Below are 27071 nucleotides of genomic sequence, written 5' to 3' on the forward strand. Positions count from 1 at the left end.
AGCATAAGACAATGACATGTTTCGTAAATAAAGGTTTTTCTTTATGCTATGAAATAATTCTTTATTAGTTTTTAGAACTAATAACCAAGTGTAACCCCTGAAATTATGGACGGTGAATGTTTTAAAGTTTCTATAGCATACCGATATACTCAATATTCTCCATCGAAATTTACTTACCAGGTAAAAATAACTTAATATCACGAACTTATGAAGAAATAAAAAATAAACAGTTGCACAAGTTTCCTAGCATAATTCAGCTCTTTAATCTCAAATTTTATAATTTGTCTACACTCTTACGTCAATTTCAATAAAGGTGTCAATATTTAAAAGACTAAAAAAATATACTTGTGAAAATTCGATGCACTCAGAGACATGTTGTCTAAGAAAAGACTACATTTTCGAAATTTAATTACTCAAGGAGTATTCCATGAATTAATATTTTTAAAAATCAACACTCACCTCAAAGTTTTAAAGAAAACAGGTAAAACTTGCATATATGGAATTTGGGAACATTGTTCCCCAACAATAGTTAATGTTTTTATGGCTCTGGATACAAGTACTTTTCAGCCTTAAAAATATGAAAACGTTGAAAGTATTGCCATATTTACACTGTTTGGGTCTAGGTACATAAGTGAATTATATTTTTCCAAAATTAGTTACATAGATTGTTTGCAGAAACGCGGATACTCCCGCGTTATCGAAAAACATTTAAGTTTCTTTAATCGCATTAAAATGTTATAACCTTTGGTTATTATTAGTTATATTAACAATCTCATCTCAGTTAAAACCTATTTTTTCTTAGTAAACGAAAATAAGTTAAACATATTTGTTTTTTCTATTTACTCCTAAGTAATTATCACTTGTGGCCCAAGACCTCATGAAATCTTTCTGAGAAGTATAAGAAAAACTTAAGTACCATTGGTCTAGAATTATAATGATTTTGACAATTTAGATGAAGTACTGATAATTTCTGCGTAATGATGTAAATAATGCAAAATTTGTTACTATTGACCAATACAGGTACATAGAATATAGTTCTGGCCAGAAATACTGAAGGTCTGAAATATTAAAAAAGTATGGGTATTCAGATTCTAGTCTAATAACTTTATTGGGAAGTTTTCCACTATACAGAATGCAATATTATTGTTAATGTAACCAGAAAACTGTCGTTATATGTATATGATGAATAGCGAGCTGTTACTCCACAACTCTATACATTTTAAAAATATATTCTAAAACTCGATTTCTTAATTCAAAAAAGTTTTCGATTTCAATCTTTTGCTTTATATCCTACCTTCATTCGCGGCAAATGCTGGAATATTGGGCCTTAAGAATGGAAAAACCACGAAAAAGTTTGTTGAGTAAAGATTTGTTTTACCGGTATTCTCTGTCGGAGGATGTCTTTTTTTTAATAAGATTTTTTTTAACAAGGCTACATCTTGTGTGTTTAAACTAAAAGACTTGGGGCAAAATGACTACAAAATTTAGACATTTACTTCTTAAGCCAAAACTCAAAATTATTTTTATACATATCGCTTTTTTATTTTACTACAGACGTTTAACATTTCTTGGGACCATTTTGGAGCCTAGCATATACTGAGATAATTTTTGTTTTCGCATATCGTTCAATTAACTAAATGTTAATAAGAAAATAGGATCAAATAAAAGATAACGCTATAGTATAATTTTTAACTTTTTTAATAGGGATAACTTATATAATATGCAAGGGATAGTCCCAAGGATTCCTCTCTAGTGACAAAAGGATGAAACCATTCATGAATGGCGAATCACATTTTATCACCCGCTCAATAAATACAGTCAACAGTAAGCATAATCTTAAACAATTTAATCCGTAAATGATATAGTCATTTCACTGTGGGGCGGCGGGGGCGCGCCTCGGCGTCAGGGGCGCGGCGGGCGCGGGCGGCGCGGGCGCGCTCGGCGCGGCTAGGACGACGACCCCGCCGCGAACAGGCCCGCGCTGAAGGCCGCCGGAGCCGCGCCGCCCGCCCCGCCGGCGCCCGGACCCGCCGCGCCGCCCGCCCCGCCAGCGCCCGCCGCCGCGCCAGCGCCGCCGCCCGCCGCGCCGCGGGGCTTCGGCATCGGCGGCTGGAGGTACTCGTGCTTGGCCAGACCGAACACGTCGATGCGCACCTCCTTGTGGTAGGCGAGGCACGCGCGGATGAAGCTCTACGGAATTTTGTAAAGAATATTATGTCAACGTTATAACAATGATGATTTGACTTACAAGGTCAATGCGAGTTTAATTATCGTTGTTTCAATTTTATGAAATTTGGTACCAAAAGAGGATCTCTAATACCCAAAGTTTTCATTACCATGGATGGAGCTAGAATATCTGTTATAGCGTTCACTGTATTTTTGTACAGGCTGCCATCACCCGCCAGTTGTAGGACACGTTAAAACGAAAAGAATTCTAAATGTAGCACTTCTATTACATATTTACTAGACAAACATGTTGATCCCAAACCGTGTATTCATAAACACACGGGCCTTCAGCTTTGATTTTTCGATATGTTTACTTTAAAACAACTGGTAATAATTCTAAAACTGTTCTAGTTGAACATGTTAAAAAAATCTCATAGAAGCTAATTCTCAATTTAAATAATATGTGTAATTTTTCCTGAGCAAATAATGTTTAATATGTAGATATGTCAACACTAACATTTTCTATCAACTCACCTTAGCCTCATTACTGACAGTGGGTTTATTAGCAAACTGAACCTCAGTGGCTTTAAGAATGGTGTTTTCTTCTAGTATAGTAGCTTGACTCTGATTGTGTCCGAACGGCTTCTTGCCGTACAGACACTGGTAGAAGATGACACCGACGCTCCACACGTCCACCTTGCTACTGATCTTTGGTGGGTTCTTGCCTACTACGAAGCACTCTGGTGGCAAGTACCTACAAAAATCAGATATTTATTAAACTTGAAATATCTCACCACAAAATATTTATTAAATTCAACATTGAACGGCAAACAAAACAATTTAATATCATTCTATGAGACGAAACTTCTCAGGAGTCAATGGATTCGCCGTGCGGGTGCCGGCTCCATCGCGTTGGAGGGAGAGGAGCTTCAACAGTGCCTGGGCCTTGCGACCTAGGTGTAGGTTTATGGGGCCGCTATCTAATGCGCGATAAATGTTCACCGCCACCGCCCAAGCTCTACTCTATAGCTTCTTATTATAAACGTACCAGTAAGTGCCAGCACCCTGGCTGGTTAGATCCATGCCATGATCAGGGTTGTAGTTCTCCTCATCCATAACTTTGGACAACCCAAAGTCTGTAATCTTGATCTCACCGCAGACATTCCCCTCAGTCAGCAGTATGTTGCCAGGCTTCAGGTCATAGTGGATGACGGGTGGTTTGATCTCATTCAGGTACTTTAATGCTGAAACCACTTGCATCACTATGGACCTAGCTTCGCGCTCCGGAATTGTTTTATGCTGAAAACAACATTATATATAAAGAACATATAAATAATGAGATCTGGAACTACTATGGCAATATAAGATCACTCTTTCCTTCATCTGCTCTACAATAATAATATTTAAGAATATTACTTGACCATTGCCTTCTTCAATATGGGATCATATCAATGGGCTATAATAATCAAACAATAAGTAGTGAAGTGATAAGAAAATATAATCTAATTATGTCACAGTTTAAAAATAATAAAATAAATTAGCACAGGTTACCTGTTTGAGATAGAAATCGAGATCATGTCCATTGCAGTACTCTAGAACTGTACAAAATGAGTTCCCATCTATTTCGAACACATCATAAAGCTTCACAATTCGTGGGTGATCCAACGCCTTGTGAATATTATATTCCCGTAGAGCATGTCTGTAAATAGATCGATAAAATTGAATAATTTCCAATCATCAAATTAACTTCATGGCACGACATTCAAAACGTATAGCGTGACGCCAGCTCAAATAAAAGGTGGATTAAATGAGAGTAGAACATTATTAAAAGTACACTTAATATAAAAGAAAATAATTCCAAAGCGCAACAGAAACGTCCATAACCATGAGCCTAGTATTGTGGTTGTACGGACTCACTTGATGTAGTTGGCTTTCTTGTCTTCCTTCCAATCCTTATTCAGTTGGTGAACCTTGCAGGCTGTGTACCGTTGCTCGCGCAAATCGAACGCCTTGTGCACCTCACTGAACCCGCCCTTGCCCAATAGCATCAGTAACAAGTATCTGAAATATATAATTACAGCTATACATACAATTTAAAAAACTATTGGAAAAATGTAATAAATTTTATTAAAACAATGAAATAAAGAAACAAATTAATTATTTATATTTTTGGTCAATTTGTTTAATATAAATATTCAAGTACAAATACAACAATTAAAAATTTTAATCAAGTTTTATCATGTATCACAATTTTTTTTATAATTTATCTGCATATATATTTTGATGTATGTAATACTAGTTAGTATGATTATTTAGTAAATTAAATGTTAATCTTACCTATCAGATAGTACAGGGTGTTGTGAGAAACGACTCTGATCTTCATTGTGTATCCGTTTTAGTTCCCTGATGTGCAGATTTCTTTCTCTTTCCAATTTCTCCATTTCTAGCTGCAAATCTGCATCCTCTTTCTTTAAGGCACTCTGCCTTAGCTAAAGGAAATAACGATGACATTAGCAAATTTTAAAAGATTAAAAAAAAATTGAAGAATTGTTATGAATTTGGAATCTCACTTTTGATTTAGAACAGAGGTTAACTTAAATATAAGATTTTTTCTAGTACTAATATAGTAGTATTAAAATCAACTACACCAAATATTTAATATAAACTGAAAAAAATTTAAAAATATAAAATGAAATGGGAAAATCATCAAAATTGATTAATCAACATACAAACATACATGATGGTGGAGAAAAAAACTACATTTTGAAGAATATAAAATCAAATTTATAAGTACTTTAACAGTATTGTAATAGCTGTCAAACCATTTTTCAGAACATGATTTATATAACGAACCATAAACACCATGATTTAGCAACTTTTCTATGAAAACTGCATCTGAGATATGATTTTTCGTTATAAAATACGAAACTAAACATTCAATCTTTCATCTTAGAAGTCTTTGACTACACTTTCAATTAGTAGGTGAATGCTGTAACCATAGTAAGAAATCGTGAACGTATTGAAAGAAGTAGAATATGAAAGAGTAACGCCAAAGAAACTTTATACAGCATTTTAGTTAAATAAACGATAAAGTTGCGACAGCTATTAGTGTTGATTTAAATAACATCCTGTATAAACATATGTGTTTGTTCAATAGTATAAGTATGTATGATATATAATTAACCTTTAATATTTCATCAGCCTCATAGTATTCCTGCCAGGTCATGCTGGGTAGAGGGTCCGGCTTGAGGAAGGTCGGTGCGTCGGTGCCGTTGTGGAGCGGCTGTGGCTGTGGCGTGGACGGGGCGGAGGCGCTGGACGTCCTCTTGCCACGTCCGCCGCCACCCTCGTTGTTCGACGGCCGCTTCTTCAGCAACAGCTTCTTTTGGCGATCAATTTCCTCCTTCTCAGTCGTTATATCCTCCTGCCGCCTGGTCATTTTCGGATATTAGTTGATCGTATTCACTGATGTACTATAGGATATCTATCGTTTATAACTAGAGGTTGCTAGTGTTGAACTTACCTAGTAAGCTCTTGAAATGCATGACCATCAGTCCAGTTTTCTTGGAACGTGGCTCCAACACGCTGTGTAACAAACTGACCAAGCCTTAATCTGTTTTGCATACACCTTTGTCGAGCCTCCTTCTTTTCAATAGTACTTTTTTCATTTAACAATTTTTTAACCACTTCTATACATTTATTTATGTGTGACTTATGTTGGTCTATTACCTAAAACATTATTTTACAATTATAATCACATTTCGTGTTTCACAATCACTTTCTCCTTCCAGTCTTCACATAATCATTGTATTAATACATACCTTGCTCTGAGCTTGAACTTGATGTTTTAATTCCTCATTACTTCTTGTTAAATCATCTATTCTATTATTTCTTACTTCTAAGTCAGACGAGGCTTGAGTTTCTAACTCTTGTATCCTCTCACATGTCAGTTCTGTCTGAATCTGTTTGTAAATTTGTGATACTTTAACACAATACAGATCAAAATATGAAATAGTTTTAAAATTCTTATAAACATACCTGTTTTACAGAAGTGTGAGGTCTCTGTTGTGAGGCGGAACGTAAAAAGTCATTTGCTGATGGAAGCAGTGATGAAGGTGACGGTGGGTACTACAAAATTATAAATATCTCATTAATATTCATCTTATGTTAATAAATATTATTATGAATATATTATAGAGAGTATAGACTTACCATAGGATAATTGGCACCTTGCGGTGAAGGTGACTTGGCTCCAGCTAGGCGGACGGGACTGGATGAAGGGTGCTTAGCAAAATATTCTCTGATATTTTTATCTGATGAATTGTGCCTTTGCTTGCCACCTCCTCCCCCACCACCACCTACGCCCTCTTCGCCTGTAAATTAATATAATGTTCATAAACAATAACTTCTTTATCAAACAAAATGAAATTATTGCAATACTTCTAGTACTTTGCATATATAGAATCATATACATCAAGAAATGAAAGTGTTAATACCTTTTCTTTTCCGTTTCCTCTCTGGCATTGCTATAGTTGGTGTGGCACCACTGGGTGGTACTAGGGCACTGCCGGGAACTGCATTTGAACCTCTCATAGCCGCAGATTTTTCAGGAGTCAATGCATCCACTTCTTTATCACTATGCGATGACCCTAAGGATTAATAATTTTTTTTAACAAACATTTCAGAGGTAGATATTATTTTTTTTACACCTCTACTGACACAAAACAATATATTTTTCCATACAAAGCAGAATACTTTTCATGTGCGGCGTCATACCAAACAATCTACCCGAAACTAGTTGGATCCGGGAAAATAACATCAACTCACTTTTAGATAAAGAGCTGAGGAGACCGATGTGGTTCACGTTAGTTCCACTTTTATAGTCATGCATTTTTTCACGCAATAGTTTCTGACCACAGATGAAAATATTACACTTTCACAGTCCCTATCCGGCATTATACTAAAAAAGTTTACGTCACAATCCTTCTTAGGGTGGTAGTTATCCATAGAAGTTTAGTCCTCAAAGTTCAATTAGGTTAGCCTCACTAGAATTCGTATGCGTGTTATCGTAAACACTTAACTTCACTTATCACATCACAGAATTAAACTGCACTTTTATTGTTTTTACACATTTTACCTGTGCTCATATTGGAGTCCTGATTATGAAGTGGCTGCCCTGTGTTGACAGTAGTTTGTGGTGCCATCTGAATTTGTGACCCAGCTGACATCTGTAAAGAAAGATGGCGTCTTTACATATGACTCGCCCAGTTTATTTCACGTTTATCACGATCCGTACGGTTTTATATCACGATTGGCATTACTTACGAGTTATAAAAACACAATGGCTTCCATTTCTCATAATTTTACTATACAATAGTTCTAATAGTTCTCAATAACCTAACTTGTTTGACAAGTCGTAAACGCCAGTCTCGACTCGCGACAATCGGATACGCATCCGCGGGGAGCGTCGAAGCGGGGGGATGGAGAATGGAGACCGTCACGAAGTTCGCTTCGAATGTAATAATAATAACGTCGGGCGAGGCGCCATTTTACAAGGATACAAGGCCAGAAGCATTGTTAATCCAATAAAACATGTCAAAGATATCATATACATAAATGTAGATGTTATTATATACTCATTTACCAAAGGTAAGACTCGCATTAGCGATATAGATTTTCTATACAACAACTTGTTATTACAGTGTTATGATTAATTCGCAAATATTACAAACTGAACGTCAATAGCACAACACTGACTATCTTACAGTTAGATATAAAACGAGCGTTGTAACACATTAGAGTGTATTATAAAACTAGGATACGGACACTAAGACTTTATAATGAGAGTAAAGGTATCAAAGTGGTCGGAACGAAATCGACTTGACCGATTATTCCCGCAACGAGGTGCGGTAGCAACGGCGGGTTGCGGGCGGAGTGCCACCGACCTGCGGCGAACGAGTACGTGATATCGGCGCTCGTGCCCCACAACAAACTGCTTACTGGACGTGTTACGTAGGCGTTCGCGTCTGTGCCGCACATAAACACAGATAGGAGAGATCCTATGTAAGTATATCTCTATGTGTACATGTACATGTATGGGAGGAACGAGACTAAACTACCGACTACACAATGTATAGGTATATACATGTATGTATATTAGGTTTTGTTTCAGAGATTGAAATTTTTCACATTTTCATTACATTTTCGAATTATTTAAAGAAAATGTTTTTTTCTATTTATGATATCGTAAGATACTTGAATAGGATTACAACTGTCAGGATTTCATTAAAATCAAAACGAGACAGAAATAGATTAGTCTTACTTATAAAAATAGATGAAATAAAATTGTACTCAATTGCATAACGTAGATAAACAATAGTAGGTAAAAACATTTTATAAAAAAAAAATGAGGAAAAATGAAGGAGATACTAAGTTATACTTATTTAATACAATGATCTCCACAAGGTATTTGAGATGTTTAAAAACATGCAATTTTTAAATTTATTTCTAAAAGCTGGTAAGACGCGTTAACTGAAACGATATCATCCGTTGTCTTCCCTATTAAGCTAAATAAAAATAACCGTATGATACTTTAGTGACACGATATATTTTCTCATATCATCCTACTTCAATGATTACAATAGGGACTCGATCGTAATTTGAGTAAATGTTGTTTTATGACGTTGAGGCGATCTTCGATTGTTTTAAAGACTAGAAGAAGAAATTTTAATGACCGTGACATAGAGCGGTGTATGACAAGGATCAGGTGTAAATATGTATAACTTAAGTAGGAAAAATGTTTTATAATCACCATATTATCTTTGTCTTTAAGATCTAAGGAGTAAAGTTGGAAATTATCAAAGCTCATTATAAATTATCTTATCTTATCTTATCTCAGCTTCGACTTAACACATCTCTAAAGATAATATTTTACATGTAAACGAGCTAACTTTCCCCATTTTATAGTTTATGTAATCCTAATACGGGATCTTTAAAATTTTAACATATACATAATTCAAATTGTTCATAACAGGACTGTACTAAAAATATCGTTTAAATACGTTTTGTTAATAAAGACTAATTTAATTAGAGCTGTTCATATCAAGATGTGTTTTTAATCAATTTAGTTACATTGACCAATTTATTTGAAATTGGTTAAATGTGTTCAGTCTGGGTTCCAATTGCTCCAATCTTTATTTTATGTATATTTATACATGATTTCTCTTGCTTAATATAATTCATTTTATATTATTAACTAAACTTTTATTGCGACTTTGCTCGCGCTACATTTAATTGGTCCGTGTTATTCTAACACTATATATACTTAATTTCAATCCACACTAATATATTACAAATATTTTTCATTTCTGTAACAGACACACAGGTTGATAACCTTGATATTTCCTTTCCAAAGACTGTCAATAAATTTTAATTACAACTATAATTTAAGGACTCTTTAGTTTCTAATTTCTATTGGCTGTGTGAGTTAACTCTTGTCTAACATCGCAGAAAAAAGTCAACCTTTGTCTATTGCAACATTCAAATAGTTTCTATATGTTTTATAAACAAGCTGTATAGTCGTGGGCTATAGCCAGTCCGTCACAGTCCACAGTGAACGGCGAAAACGTATCAACCAACGTCCATATTATCATTATCACTGTAAGTTGCCGTTCCGTACTCCCTCCGGTGCCTCCTGCCCCCTCTCCCATCCGAAGCAACCCACCTCCTTACCGACTTACCAACTGAACACTACGTCGACGCTAAACAACCATTTAAAATATCACATGACTTATTTACATTAACATCACAGTACATACGTTTTATATCAAGGCCACAACACGTTATAATAAGATAATAAAAAAAATATTTTAGCGTTTTTATAAAATTTCTTTCTATAATACATTTTGTAATATCAATTAACGTGTAGAGTATTAGATGACTTACCGCAATGTGCTTATTGTGTCTATATTTAGAACATAGCAAGCACCGAGCGAATGGAAAGTTAGCGAGCTGGCAACAATATTTATGTACGTGTCTGCATAATATGTCTACGTTCACAATTAAAACATATTAGGTTGTATGCCTCACAATTATTACAGTATACGAACGTGTATAGTATAAAACTTAGCACGGCATATAATAATAATCAATTTTATTAATAATATTATTAGTCTGTGGAATTCTCTTCAATAGTTTCATAGTCATATTTTGTTTGTCATCCAACGTTCCTTATCACGTATCGTTTTATATTTATATCTCCGTCCTTAACAATACAAACACGTCACACTGGTGGTCAAACTTCATATCGGATCTCATAATGTAATATTCGTTGTTATATTTACAATACGAGTTCCATAGTAGCCGTTGCGCGTTATTTGTATAGTCTATTTTTAAATAGTACAGAGTTTGTGTTAGGGGCGTGTGCAGTAAGTAATGCGCCGCTGTAACTGCGTCTCGATGTTAAAGACAATCAATACTCAGTCACATCTCCGTCCCGCATTCATTGTGGAAGCGCAGTTCCGCGGACCCCGAATTCCCCTCTTCCGGTGCGGTATTCAACCGCGTGCTGTTTAACCCAATTTTCTAGTGCGAGGGGTGTTCAGGGCTCGAGGTGAGAGCGCGGGGGGTGGAGGGAGAGCGGAGGCCCCGGGGGGAGGGGTGTCAGGGCTCGGCGCAATTTCAGCCACAAGTGTGCAGCGCCAACGAGGCGCCACGAGATTCGAATACAACCCTGCAATATTGATTATTTTCTCCTTACCTCACTCTACGTATTGTATAAACGCACATAGAGATCTATGTATACGTTTAGATATAACGTCAACCGAGACATCGTCACTATCTAAATCCTAAATAATATTAACGATATTTTTGCAAGCGCTACATCAATATAAAATTTAAGCTATTTATTATTATGCTCAAATAACAGTATGTAACTTCTTGGTAAATGAGACGAATCCATAAGAAACTAAAATTTTTTTTTCAGATAAGACGCTTTTTCCATAAATCAATAGGCATATATTTATGACAAATAAAAACAATATAAAACGTTTTAAATTTGTTATCTAACAATGTTATGTTAACATTATGTTAAGTGTAAACCAACATTATCATCAAAACTTAAAAAAATAGGTCGCATATAATTCGGCTCGAACTTCCAAAAATGAGAAAAACTTTCTAAATCTTGGTACAAACTGTAAAAATACTAAATGCAATTGTGAGAAAATGACCTTGCTTTATGACGAATAACTAACACTAATATCTCATTTTCAAAAAAAAAACAAGATTAGATGTGACAAAGTCAAAAATAAATGTGTAACTATATTTATTAATGTCACTTATAAGGTCAAACAGAACTCGCTAAAATAAAGATACTAAAGACATGACAGCGTTGAAAAAAATACTGTCACAATCTTCGTATATTAAAGTAAAAATATCTTCATAGATTTGAATATTGTGAACGTTATTATTAAAACCACTCTGTGGTTCCATTTTCAATAATAAATATATATTTTAATAATAAATTTAATTAATATTATAACGCGCGTGATATTTGGCCTCACGAGTTGAATACAACTCCACAGCAAGTCAAGCAAGCGTAGCGAGCATGCGCGGCGCTCCATTCACAACAAAATGACGTGTCGCCTCAGGGCGAACCGGCTTGTCTAGCGAGTTTTACTAGAACACGGCAACATAACGCCGATATTTAACAATAAATCGAAACGACAACTATAATATATAGATTTTTAATATTCTAATAAAGCTCCTTGCATATAATATGCTATATTTATATATAATATGTTTGCGGTACACCGGTAAGCCGGCCGGTGCGGCGCAGTGGGTCATGCGAGTCGGTACGAGCGGACCTTGCAATGTCGCGGCGTGACGCTCAGCTGACGCATGACAGGCCGACCCCCCCCCCGCCGCCAGCGCCGCGAACCCCGCATGCCCGCCGCGTTCATTGCCTCCGCGGCGTTCCTAGCGGACGGACGTTAGATATGCTATGTACGCCGTCATCACTGATATTAAAATGTAAACACGAATATAAATTCGAAAATGCATCGACTGTAATGGAATGACGACGTCCTCCGTAGAAGCTGCATTTGTCGACGTGTTCTCGGCTATAGTGTCCGTTGTATAGTGAATCTTAAAAGCGTTTGTTAGTGAGTGCTATTTAGATTTATGTACGCTGGAGTGCGGTGACGATCGGTGCGAAAGGTCGGCTTGTGTAAAAATAACTGCGGAATCGCTTCGGCTAAGCGGTGGAATGAGGTTTGGCGGCACATTGTAACCGAGGCGGGGCGAGGCCGAGTGCACCATATTATAATTTCCCTTCGCGTTGGATGTGCAAACCGATTAACTGAAATGGCGACACAATCTTTTATTCACTTACTCTTGTGGTATTCAGTTACGTGTGACGTAGATTGAACAAAAACGTTCAATTGATTCCGCGAACATTTTTTGATTTAATGAGGAATCATCTTCTATATGAAATGGAGTAATTAATTACAATATTTACAATTAAACAATTCCAAATGTGTTTAACTATAGTTGGATATTCCAAACTAGTTAATGTAATTATATTTTTAGTGGGATAGTATTCTCATGGTTGCTGTTTATTCTTCGATAGAATCGTGAGTTACGCTGCGTAGTGTCGCTGACCCCTCGGCCCCGAAGCCTAAGCCGTTCGGTAGTTCGCACCGCCATGTTTAAACTACACAGTACGATCAACGTAACCAGGGACAGATTATCCCATTGAGTTTAATTTAATAGTTCCAATAAAAGTTGTAATATAATTATTATTGGTATATTAAGATCGAAGATGGATACTAAAAAAAATCTACAAAGAAAATTCAGACTTGGCAAATGAATGTTTATCAGTGAAAATAAATCATGAAGGTGACTGGCTCCACGTTCAATTATAATAGCACTGAATAACTGATACAATATTCTAAATTTAGCGTATGCCATCATGCACCAGATAGCTGTATAATGCGGGCGCCGGTTTAAATTTGGCGTATTTTAAACAGATTAAATAAATATATATATATGTATATATACAAACGAATGTGTCTTACACGATAATGTTAAACTCACCGGCTTGAATTTGGTGACTCGCTGGGATTCTACAAGTATCGCCCCTGCGTTCACCTGCAAACACGCCATCAGCGCTCATGTAAACGTTAACAGACACCCCTCTATAATTATATCTGAATGGCCTATTTCGAGAATTTTCTACGGTTGGTGTTACAGACAACTCTATTCAGACTATTCAGAGATACGTCATCATTAACATATCCTATATGAATATTCGAGTAGGTACATGTGTTCAATGTTTGTAATATCTAAGGCATTGAATAAGATGATATCTAAGGTATTGAATAAGATTATTTTTATTAAATATGTATATTATTTTTAGTATAACGAGTGACGGTGAGACTGCCATTACAATTTACAAAGTATTACGTAGGTAGTTAACGCTCTGATTCCGAATCGCTCAGTGAGAGCAGCGCCAATCTGTTTGTAGCTTGATAAGTCACAAACGTACATTTACCGACAATCTATTTATGTACGGTCGCCATCTTGTTGTCGAATGACGAAATACTAGTTTTATGCCTCCATCGACGTAGGTCATTAGTAAAAGTACAAGGAATGAAACGCGCTAGATACAAAAGTATTAATGCGTACGATTTACTCGCAAATAAATAAGTGAATGTTATTAATTTAAAGTTTCTAGTTGGTATTACTTACTGAACGCGTATTATCAACGAGACCGTTTGAATAAACCATAAGTAAAAAACGTATAAAACCAATGCCCCGGCTCGGCAAAATGACGCGTCAATAGGTCCACCGGGGGAGGGAACAGCAGCGCGGGGGTGGCGGGGGGAGACGGGACGGAGGCGAGACACATAATGGAATTACATATCTACATGACTTACTTTGCCGAGACCACAATACGTGTATAAGCTCTCTATGCTGTATAACTAATATAAGCCGTCCGAGTTGTGAGACACACCACGAACGGAAACGATACCCTCTCAGGTAGACCAAACATATGAATTCTTAACATTCAATGAGACTGAATATATGTACTTAAAACGCATATCTTTTATTATAAATCAATTGACCACGGCATGCTAAACGATAATACTTTACAAGTTATCCGTGCGTACTGATAACCCATCAGTATTTTTTAATATAAAAAAAATATATGTAATACGAACGATTAAAATGAAACAAGCTTGTGACATCATCTAATTATGTACGAGTTTTGTTACCGTGCCGTGTATTGTGTCTTTCCATGACTGTAGCGATGCGGCCATTTTCTTTTGAACACGTAAGCGCGAGCCTGTGCGCTACGTAGCCCAATGATACACGGGCAAGCACGTCTCTCCGTTAACGATAAACAGAGCTAACAATCTAACAGAGAGCACACACATACACACACTCACACAGGAAATAACGACAGAACAAAAGAATTGATACTAAACTCAGTGGCTATGTCGTTGACTGTATCTATGGCTCTTGATTTGAATATCATGGACCGATGTATAATTTGTTTTTCACAACTAAACTAAGCTAAACCTTGTCACCGAGAAACAAAATATACTAATACACGTTTTATAATCATAATTCATGTGTTGGGGTTTTGTGTTAGTAAAATGTACTGCTGACCTTGGCGCCTAGAAAGCGAGCCTCCAGTAGCTCCTGCTTGCGAGGATCCAGCGCCGCCTGGAAATGCTCCATCTTGACGCCAGCGCCTAGCAACAAGAGACATATGTTGAAAATAATTCCCTGATCGTCTAAATTATTTGATATAAGGACGTGTGTCATTGAAGTTGCAGTATGATATTTGTATTATATGAACTTGAATCAGACATTTAATCATCTCTTTGACCTAAGGTCAACAATTACATAGCTTTCGATAAGTTTTGGTTATACATTAGGAGATTGTCCTAATTTTTCTAGATAGGTTTATTTAAACTCTTATCTTTTAAGTTTGACGATGTCTATGTCACATCCTTCCCGGTATTATCTTTACTTATAGTTAATGCTTTAGCATTAACTAGCATACAAGATAAAAAGTAGATCGAATTACAATTTGATATATCTTGCTTATGGCCCATGAAAATGTGTTTTGAATGAAGATATTTTTCATTTTCGTGATGATAATATTTGATATATTATTAGCTAGCACCTATTCGTTTTTGGGCAGTGACAAAGGAATGCAATAAGTAAGTTTACGAATAAGAATTGTATTAAAACACGAAGGGCGGGGGGAGGGGAGGTTGTGGGGGGTGTTGGAAGGGGTTTTGCCGCAGTATCTGGAGCAGACAGTGAGTTGGGAGAAGTTAGGTACGGTTATTTATATAGGTATGTATGTACGTTCAATGTACATATTGATCGCCTCTCCCCGGGCCACTCGCCACTATGATCTCACCTCCATCCTCTGTTCAACACCCTTCCCCCTTCTCCTCCCCCTCACCCCTCTGGCCCCACACACCTACCGCATAGCCTTTACCCTATTACGAATCCGCTGTCAAATTTACTGAACAGCAATGCAAAATTTAGATTTTTTGGATTATATTGTAAGTATTTATCATCAAATAGTATACTTTTTTTGATACCTGTGAAGATACTTGAAGCACGAAAGTTTTCTTAATTTTTTAAATTATTTCTTTTCCTCCCATTTACTTAGAATACGATAGAAATTTTTTTGTTTTTAAGATCAAAAACAAAATATCTAAATTTATGATTTCTCATAAAAAGGCCCAAAAAATAGAACAGTTTTAACAAAAGAATTAAAGTACGTATTAAAATTGTTTCTAATAAATAAGATGGCTGAATAAATTACAAGTTTGCTATCTCTAACTAATTAACATCAATATTATTCTAATATTCATGGTTATTGAGAAAAGAGACAAATGACAAAATTCTAAACAGGACCAAATTGCAAAAAATTTAACACTTTATTACATTATATGAGGACAAAATCCAAAATTACGTTATTAATATTTCATAATTTAAATGAGATATCACATTATATATTGACGTGGGTAATAAAATGTTGTCTTGTTAAAAATATTAAAAAAATTATCAAGCTAAATATTTTAATTATAAGACTATGAGATATGTTTTCGTAAGATTACCTAATGTTTATCGAGATGCTGCGTTTACTAAATACAAACCAAATTTCAAACGATTGACATTATTACCAATATCGTGTCATATTTCGGGTACGGGATGCAACATAAAAAATTACAATTGAACAAATATGTGACGTTTACGAATGAGTTATTTTGATACAAATGAAAATTTAAAATACATCTCTTTTTGGTATTGTCCATACATAGCATTGACTATTAATTTGTTATAGGTTTTAAAATTTAAACCGCAGAAAATAAATCATATATTTTTAAAAGGAAAGGATTGCGTCATACAAAATTCTCGTTATTTCTCTTTAACAGAAGATCACTCACTAGATATAGGCACAGAACTATTATAATGAATAATTTCATGTATGTGTTCGATAAATTAGAATAAAACTGAAAAATATATATTATCAGAGCTTTAGTTTATGTCATAAGGATGACAAATAATAATTGACGTTATATAACTTAGATCTTAACACGTATCTCAATTTAAAGTTGATTTTAAAACCTTTGTAGTGTCTATAATTACTTTTATTTGATAATAAATACATTAGTAATTAATTTTATTACTAACTGCTGCTTCGTTACTTTTTTTTTTGGTTTTTTATACGTAGATAATATAAGTAACAGACCATGGTTGAATTCCTTCCTCTGATAATTGTAAATGTATTTTTTTTAATGCTTTAAGAAAGTTAATATTACTGATTTTAAGTAATATTTAATTCTATATATGTATTTTAAATACAAGGTCATTCAATTGCTTAAGTTTTATTATTAAATCGCTTCCTAATTTTATACTATAACACGTTTGTATGGTAATAAAGAAATTAAAAAAACACATTTAGATGGAAATAACTTAAAATAGAAGACAGAGTTTGTTTAAAAATCTGATAATAAAATTAGTTGTTTCGAGTGTTATTTCAAAGTTAATCAATATTTTTGAAGAAATTCTTGTAAGCCTGTTAATACGCGAAGGACCAACGTACCAAAAGCTGCTAAATATTTGCTAAAGTTGGTCAGAAAGCTAACCGTGAATCGAGCTTACTGAAAACGACCATAAAAAAATATTATGTTGACCTTCTATAAACTGATAAAGATGTATAAAAAAACATTATATTATAGAAATATAAAAGAATAGAATAAAAACTGCTCTTAATATTATGATTTAACTAGTATTTAAGACATGGTTTAAAAAAAAATATCTAGAAATTATAAAAAAATCTTTAACCCCGTTAGGTAATATGGCACTTGATATCATAATGTTCAGAGCGGTAGTCATCGGAATATTTTTATCACAACACATAAAACGTCAAAATGAAAGGAAAATCGGTTGATACTTGATACATAGAAGTCCGGCGGAGTCACGTGGGAACCACACCAAAAAATATATGTATAAAAACTGGTTTATTTTACAGAGTGGTCTCGAGACACGATAAGTGTTTTATATGATTCATGATTTACGTTCAGAAAATCGGCTTTAGAGGTTATCGAGGAAATAGTTTTTGTTACTATATTAAGTGTTGGTTTATTGTAAGCTGTGACCGAAATTTATACAATATGTAACTTTTTTTTTCTTTCAGATAAACACGTAATCTTTTAATTATTTTAAAGATATCATTTAAACATTTTTTTTTACTTACTTTCGAAAATCGTCCTATTTTCCTTGGTATTAATAATTCTGTATGTAATATTGATATTAATTGTAAAATCAGTTCAAAATTAAGTATATAAAAAAAATATTAAAATATAAATATACATTTTTGAAGTATATTGTAAATAAAATTTTATATCTTTAAATAATTATATACCTTTCGTTTGTCATCTTTTAAATTATTGAATTTAGTCTCAAGCGGTCACAATTATGTGTATCAATAGACAGACAAACCAATTGTGAAGTGCCCAGACTTACGTAACCTTGGTGTCTGGTGTGCAGGATGACTAAAATCTTTTCGCACTTCCCATCGACGTTAAGGGGTAAAAAGCGTTGAGACGTGAGCAACGATTCAATGCAATCAACATATAAATATAAAAAAATCACGAAAGAAGAATTCTATCCATTGTTTAAATGCAAGATAGCATACATAAAATATTATTCAAATTATTCATATTTTTGTATGTAGTATGACAGATTCATCTAACATGTAATTGTAAATAAATTTTTACGATAGTAAGACTGCAAGGGTCGCTCCGTGTAGCGTATAGTGGCGGTGTTATAAATTAAAACGACACATAAACATTATGAGCGAAAGACAGCTGTTAAAGTATTATGTTTACGACAGTCGTGTCGAGCGACTAGCGGCGTGCAGTCGGCAGAGCGACCGGCCCCGCTGACAGAGGACACCCACCCTTGCAGCGAGAGTTGCGGCGGCCGCGCTCATTAGGACGATCGCTCATAGTAAACGACTCCTTGAAATGCATCTTCCGATTCCACAGCACAAAACATTAACATTCACGTGTATCATCAGCACACCGGTACACAATACTGTACACTGTCACCGTCGACACGACTCAGTCCCAACATCACGGCCGTGGACTAGAGCATGATGCGAGCGGCCGTCGACGTCGCCTCCACCGCGAGACCGGACCTCGCGTCTCGGGGCGAGGATGCGGGAATCGGCTTCGGCGCAATACCCGTCACCAAAATAATAGGAACGGCGAGTGCACCTCAGAGGCGCGACGGAACGCGGTCGGTGCGAGCGAGACGCGGATAAACACCAGACTGTTTACTTACGGTGTTCGAGAGCGGGGCGCCGGGGGGAGAGGGGCTAGCAGGGGGTGAGGGGGAGGACGACGAGGACGGAGGGGTGAGGGGACGATTGCCTGCAATCCGCTCAGTGCAATTACTTACTTGTATACTCCATAATTTTATCCTAACATGGGCTCATACGAAACATCTTGCCAAAAATACAGACAAAAACATCGGCTGTGTTCATATACACCTAAATAACGTGGGAACTAAAACATAATATCCTTGAACTTACCTGGCTCATTCTGTTCCAAAGGTTTTTTTATAGCAGTTACACCAATAGCGTTATATTACGTATAACAGTAAAATTTTATGTGACCGTCAAAACACTTTTGATACTAACTGCAAAACTATCAGTATAGAACTAATACGCCTAATTGGTTTGTATTTTGTAATATCGAAGTAAATTAAGAAAAGGATACAATTACGGAGACATGTTAAATAATCAAAGTTTAGAGGTATTCAAGTGTTCACGTCTCAAGGATGGGTTAGCGATAATATTATTGTTAACATCAAGTGAATGCTATAGTGGTAAGAGCTAAGCAGTTAACAGCGAGCGATCAATCGTCAAGGCATGCACCGGGCGGTGGTGACTGCATTCCGACGCCCCCGCCTCGTCCCGCAAGACCTCACCCCCCATCCTTCCGGCGGTGGCCACGTGACGCGCCGATTAGCCGTCGAGTGTGCCACCAGCCACCGCGACCAAAATAGAGCGCACGCATACAAATCTCTCATCTCGTTCTACATCACTAAACTCTCACGCCTCTTTCCAACCTCTTGTCTAACTCGCCCGACAACCGATCCACGTATAATCATTGCAGTTTTTACACAGAAATATTCCACAATGACGTCAGCCCTTCGACGATTGTTATGCCGAATGTCAAACCGAGACGATATAATCGGCCAAGTTCTAATTATTATTACAATGATTAGACTTAATCGATATTATTTTTAACATAAATACCGTACGATATCGATCGCCGTTGCCGATGTAGGTTTGTTTGACAGAACTAAAATAAAGCTAGGAAATAATGGCACGCACCCAAAACAGCAAAACAGTTCAGCCGAGTGTAGAATGTCATGACACGATACGGCAATTCGCATGGGACAGCGCCACGTCAACACCTGCTGTATTATACGGACGTAGACAATTTGGTTTTTTTTTATTAAACCGAGAAACATGCCAGATAACAATTATAATGACGACGAATTATTGTAAATATTAATATAATCTGTAACACACTTTCAGTATGAAAACTCGTTAACATGTTTAACAAAACGTTACTGACGCTCAGCCATTGTGAAAAGTAAAATTAACATACTTCACATAATTATTATTGTAATACGCATATTAATTGACAACTGTACAATTTTTTTTTTGCTCTGAAATATTATTAGCCTCAAACTGTATGTTTTCTTTTCTTTCGTAACGAATCGAACAGCTTAACATTAAAAATATACATGAAGAGTGGGGATAACATTAACCAGGGGTGGAAATCGTCTAAAATCACGCAGGGTTTACACCATTTAGCAAGAAAAAGGCGACAGGATCAATACAGGCTGCAAAATGTACACGTGATCGTGTCACTATATAACAACTCCTACCAAAGACCGCACCCCAAAACACCCACTCGCTCCCCCTCCCCCGGACACGACACTAAAACATTTTTCTTTTCCCTTTTCACTTATCTAAGCCTTATCCACAAAAGCCCATAGACTTAATTCCCGGAGCTAAAACGCGGGATTAATGTCGGAATTTAAATGCAAATAAAACTATTACATACATGGTGCTAGTGCATTGCAATGCTAAACCTGTTCTAGCGAAAGGCGACGAACCATCGCACTAAGGGTACGTCAGATTCAAGTTTTTGTTACAAACCAAAGAAATTTTCGTATCGTTCCGATTAATACGAATTTAAACTTATTGTTAGATGAAAATAACGTAAATAATTTAAAATAAATTGATAATAATAGATATGAATTGAATATGATATAGCCAATTATGTGTTAGCCGTCGACGGCTGTTGAAGTGATTCGTGAATAAATGAAAAGGGGTGTCAGAAGCCGGCACTCGGTACAAAAGGGTTTACTTGTAAATAGCGATCCGTTGATTCCGGTCGATAAGAGTTCGCTTTAGACATAACCGCATAAAGAAACAGAGATGAAAATTTGTTTTAGATTTAAAATCTAACAGATGGATTAATATATTTATTAAATATTCCTTTTGTCTTTTTAATTTCAGATGTTACATAATAATGACAATCCTATGATAGATCTTTGTCGATCATACAAAGATATAACGCACACATATTGTATCTAACATTCACAATGGCCAACTTTCTTTTCTCAATGGTAATAAAAGAAGAAAAATTGAACATTAAAAGTTATTACGACCAATTAGAGATATTTGATTTCTGAGATGATCAGCATTTTTAAATAAAAAAATTGTAGTCCCCAAATAAATACACAAGCGACATAGCGGAACATAGTTTTAACGTAGCTTTTCTAATTAAACAAATAGTTTTTTTTTATTTAATTTATACGAAAAAAAGATTTCTAGTGAAATTAAATAAATAAGTTTTCTCGATGTGTTTGTTAATTTTTAACTCCTGACTACATAAATATTTTTGCATATATAAAAGGTTCTTCTAAAATTCAGTCCACACCCATACACAAAAAAGAAATAATTTATAAGAATAAAAATTATATTGAGATTTTAAATAAGCATTGACTCATGAAATGTCGTATGCAAAACGTAGTACAAGATGAAGACGGTATAATTCACGAGCTGTGCAATGAGATCGAACGCAAATAATTGATATGAATCGTATCGTAAGAATGAATAATGTTTACTTTCGTTTTGGCAATCATCTTACGTTGCAACTCAGTCCGCCAATCAATACAGAATGCTATAATAAGGTCATAGCTATTATTAGCTCTGCTCTGTTAAAAACATCATAAAAGACATCGAAAAACTATACAGTTTTTATCAATTGAATTTATTTGTTAATTATATCATCCCGATTCTTGAGTTACTGAGACGCATCTTCGTTAAGCATACATTAAACACGACTGCTAGGACATATTTATTGTGATAGGACATTTTTTATTTCATATATTTATGTAACGGTAATAAGTGAGTAACTCAATAATGAAGAGCCCCTGACAACAAAACTATTTTATATTCAGAATGTGTAAATTGGAAATAGCGTTGATTGCGATCTTAGTCAATTATATAGAGCTAGCTAGTACGGCAACTTTCTATTGCTAAGTCAACCTCGCCAGTATTTCTTTGTAGCGTCTACTTTTTCACTTGGGTAGGCAGCGAAAAACTAGTATGTACAGTCGACAGAATTTGTGGCAGGCAACTACGATGCGCACAAGAGTATTTGCAACGGATGCAGCAAAATGTACGGTTCAATGTCCTCGAGCGGGCCGGGTTTCACTTATGCTTGTAGAACGCCCAGCTCAGTTCACTGGCCCTATTATGAGCTAAAGGTAGTATTTTTCTATTTGCAAATGTATATATAGCAGACGCCTCCTGTATTCCACACATTTAGACTATTTATTAGCCAGTCGAATCAAGTCTTGCTATAATCAATCTGTTTTATTTTGTTTCAATGCTACCAAATCTATTAGTAGGTTATTCTTTTAGCAGTAACAATATATCGTATGTATTTGATTTCATTTGAAACATCTTTCATCCACTGTAACAGCTAATTTCTAATATCATTCTAATATTATATCCGTATCCTCAGAAAAATATCAAAAGAACGAATTCGGTCGAGTGAAATGTTTATAGGGGAAAATATTATTAGTTTATATAATTTTTTTTTTAAATGCAAGATAAATAAAAAGATTAGTAAGTTTGTGATCATAGTTCCTAATGTTATTGAGTGGAATGAAATACTTCCCCAAGTTGTCACCGACCGTCAAGGTCACAGGGGTGCGCATGTGCCGTACTTGATGCCAAAGAATAAAGATTTTCTTTGGTCGAATGATATATTCAAACTGTAATCCGTTCTTACTACTTATATAAGTAACCTTGAATTCGTATATGGTCGGATAAGTTGTTGTACATAGTTCTTAAAGACAACTCTCAACATAATGCACTAATAATAAAAATATTTACCAAGTGTTTATTGCTTAAATACGAAAATAATAATATCTGTGATATGTTTAAAGAGAAAAAACTAATAATATACAAGCCAGTACGAAAACAAGTTGTATATTGATACCAAAAACTGTAAGGAACTCTTTAATCAAAAGACAGATAGAATTTGGAATGAGAGGTGCTGGGGTGTCGGTTCCGACATCGATCCGCGGCTTATGTACCCTTACATACTTGGTCGTCCCTCGCGAATCGCGCCCATGTAAAGATTCAACCACGATGCATCAACGATGCACATACTCTGAACGCTTCCTACTATAGTATATATACTAATAGTCATTGAATGATCTCTTCTTTCGCTTTCATAGTCGTCAAAGACTGTGTAAGATTAACAAACAATAAAAATATACGTGTCCACTCAAACAGTTATTTCGCTGTAATGTCGACCTTGAAATAACTTTTTTGTAATAGCTTCCTAAAAATATTGAAAAGGTTAATTATATTTGCATCATGTTTTTGCAACATGGCCAATCGACAATGAGCAAGTCGAATATTAAACAGTTTAACATTATTAACGCTTCCGCTGTGATGGCAGTACTACTTATGCCATTAGAATAATGTATTATAGATAAAATTTTGTGACGTATTATATCTTTGGAGTGCAAGTAAATTCTTAGCATGTTACATTATTTGAATATAGAACACGAGAAACTATTGAGTTATAATTATTATTAGTAGCTAACAGAGTTTATAAAATCCTTTGTTATCGAATACTACAACGTCCTATAGCGGGCGTATAGCCGCTGGCAACTCGATACGTTTCGCACTTTAAGTTATTCTGCGAACAAGGAGAGTCCATGTAGTTATGTACATATAAATCAATAGTCAGCCTGGAACAATCTAGAATCCGTATTGATTCGGTTGTGGCGACTTCATGACGCTATTGTGTAGCGTATTATTGTTGTATGAGGTTTCATCTAATAATAATACTTGTACGCCAACAAACACCATTTTTACAAAGGGGATGTGACGAAATCAATACGTTCTTAAAAACTAAAACCAAATAGCATTTTGTTCCTTATGGCATTAAAATAATTCATTTCATACTTAGATACAAAAAAAAAAAATAATCGTAGGGCAGTTAAGAGCAGGGGTCGAAAAATGTTGATCAATAAAATAACATGTGCGTGTTAAATTATATAGAATAAATTAACTTTAACCACGGTTATATAGATTCTACTATTCCGTCAGTGTAACTTGATATTAATAAGCTCGATAACATTACATACTACAATTTCTCTATGTACATCCTTATGCGTCGTTTCATTTAAGTTTTATTCGTTTGATAAATTTAATCAAAACATACGCCTATATAAACAAAAAAGAATACATATTTCACTTTTTCCATAAATAACTAACAGCTTGGAGAAAAACAAGTTAATTGATCAGAATTATCCGCCTATCACTATTTCGTGTTTACGAACATTACATAACTTCTATTTTTAGTGATGTATTTTTTCTTATGTAATACTTTTAAATTTACCATGACAAATAAAAAGTTGTGAGTTCAAAAATGAATAATTTCACTAAACAGTTATCAGGTCATACATGTTATAGATCCTCATCGAAAAAATTAGCCACATATAAAAAGGTCACACTGAAAAGCATATCATGGCCATGATAAGACATTCACATCAATAACCACACACATATTTGGTACAACATTTATCAACATAATTATTGTAACCATGTTAGAATGATGACTCATCATTTCAAAAGACGACAAACAAAAGATTTATACGATTGACAATGAGGTTGATCAAAATCATCTCTTCAAACAAACAAATTCATGGAAACATTGAAGTTATATTTCTGTGTTAGGAATATTAAAATATATGACAACACTCACCTGGGTATAGCACCTTTTCAGTCATGCCGACGGTTCTAATTTGTTATCCATTGAATCCTGCACAGAAATAAGTTAAATTGATATATTAAAAACAAACATCAATAGTTTTTTTTTATAAATCATTAATGTTGGAGACATTCTTTTAGAGTAGCAAATATGAAGCGGTTATCCTTGAGAAGATAGGGTCTAAATGTTGCAGCTGTACCACACATTGGTCTGTGAAAGGAAATTCTTAAATGATTATTTTATCAAACCCGTAGTCAATTTGAGTTTTATTATGTTATTTTTAGAATATATGTGCTAATTTTCTTTAGCTTGCTTAATATCAAGCACATTTTAATATTTTTTTTTATAAGAATTCCTTTTAAATTAATTCAAAATCTATTAATTTTATATTAAGTGACTTATAAAATGTTACTTTTATGAAAAATTTTAAGACAATAACTAAATAACAAATAATAACATTTATCTATACACAAAATGGTAATGTTTCTGTCACTAATGCATATACATCTTTAACAGATAAAGATATATCCTTGGCAATTTTTTAATTGGATATTGTATATCACAAAAAGCATCTTATGGATGAAAATTAAAGTGTAAAATAACTTTCAAACTATATAATAAAAATAAGTAAAGATGAAATAATTAATTTACACTAGCAATTCAGAAAACGAAAAAAAATAAGCCAATATTTATAAAAACGAATAGAAATTGTGCTAGTTATAGTTCTGCCTCTAGTTTATTTATAAGTTATTTTTATTAGTTACCACTAATATTTACTTATCCACATAGTTATTGATTAGATTATAATATTAATTATAGAAGATAAGCATAAAAAAAGATATTTAGTGAATAATATTGGAACAAACATACTTAGACATTATTAAGTTTGTTAAAAAGGTAATGAAAAGAGTATTGAGATATTTTAAGAGCATGTAGTGAAAAGAATACGATTGTGTAACTATCGTGGCTCATCTTCCCATAACGTGTCACTATTTATCTTCTCTATACCATTAACGGTAGTGTAATAGACGTATAAAAATAATGGAACTTCGAAGTAAACTTCAAAACTTTCATCATCAAAACAAATTCAATGTAACACTTACCTAGTCTACGAAATAGTATCCAAATTATTTCACTAACCACTACGTAAAAGTTTGATTTCGACCGAATTATCGCTATCACAAATCACAATGTAGGTTTGTATTTGACCCAAGAGCCAATATAATGTCACTGCAAGTGCAATAAGTACGAAAATGGCGACGCATGGGTAATTTGTAAACAAAAATAGTTTTCTAATAACTATTAAATAGCTAACTTTTATAATAACATTAAAAGTTTTCCTAAAACCGCTTTTATTGGAGTCCAATGTCAATAGTAATAAAAGAAAATCACTGTTTTATAACAAACAGACATTTGATTGAAGTCACAAATCAAATGCAAATTAAAAATTTGCAACAACGACACAGACTCAACACGTAAGATTATAGATTAATTTCCAACAGATTATATAATAAATAAACAAGAATTGTTTTTTAGATATACTATTCGAGGTATTTTAAAAATTGAAGAAAAATTTCATTTCAATTTTATATTATTCCAAAATTATGATTGAAATTGTTATTAAGACGTATTGTTATATTTTATATGTACACAAAATTTAATTTAAACCTTTAATTTTTTAGGCTAAAATGTGAGTGAAATGTTTATTTATAAAAAAGAGTCAAATTCAATAACTCTCAACAATCTCTCATTAACTCGATGTGTATACTAACAAATTATATATTTCTAAAATATTTTTACTCTAAAGGTTTTTCTCTCAAAGATTTTATATATATTTTTTGAAGACAAATAATGTTTTCTATCTAATCTTCGATATAGGAATGAATTTAATGAATTTGTCAAAACTTCATTATAATGATGCACTATTATTTGTTGAAATATTATCAAATAAGAGGTATGTAACAACTACTTAGCATAAAGGAA

General features: G+C 34.4%; 1 protein-coding gene across 8 annotated transcripts; it reads right to left on the reverse strand.

Moving 5' to 3' along the window:
* Nucleotides 1–1682: 1682 nt before the first annotated feature.
* On the reverse strand, nt 1683–26515 carry LOC116767186 (serine/threonine-protein kinase tousled-like 2). 8 transcript variants are annotated; one of them, XM_061527192.1, is made up of 17 exons: nt 26192–26515; nt 25083–25139; nt 14839–14924; nt 13261–13314; nt 7304–7394; nt 6663–6815; nt 6379–6539; nt 6205–6294; nt 5988–6128; nt 5690–5895; nt 5351–5597; nt 4504–4655; nt 4084–4227; nt 3718–3865; nt 3215–3465; nt 2701–2920; nt 1683–2190 (listed from the first exon to the last, which is right to left on the reverse strand). In XM_061527192.1, the coding sequence occupies exons 2-17, from the start codon at nt 25105–25107 to the stop codon at nt 1948–1950; spliced, it is 2412 nt and encodes an 803-aa protein (XP_061383176.1). In that variant the 5' UTR covers nt 25108–25139; nt 26192–26515; the 3' UTR covers nt 1683–1947. The 8 variants fall into 8 exon arrangements, with proteins under 8 accessions (XP_061383176.1, XP_061383179.1, XP_061383175.1 ...); XM_061527195.1 differs by lacking the exon at nt 13261–13314; XM_061527191.1 differs by lacking the exons at nt 25083–25139; nt 26192–26515 and adding an exon at nt 18662–19011.
* Nucleotides 26516–27071: the final 556 nt, after the last annotated feature.

The sequence above is a fragment of the Danaus plexippus genome (genome assembly GCF_018135715.1).
Source record: "Danaus plexippus chromosome 9 unlocalized genomic scaffold, MEX_DaPlex mxdp_24, whole genome shotgun sequence".
Lineage (NCBI taxonomy): Eukaryota > Metazoa > Arthropoda > Insecta > Lepidoptera > Nymphalidae > Danaus > Danaus plexippus.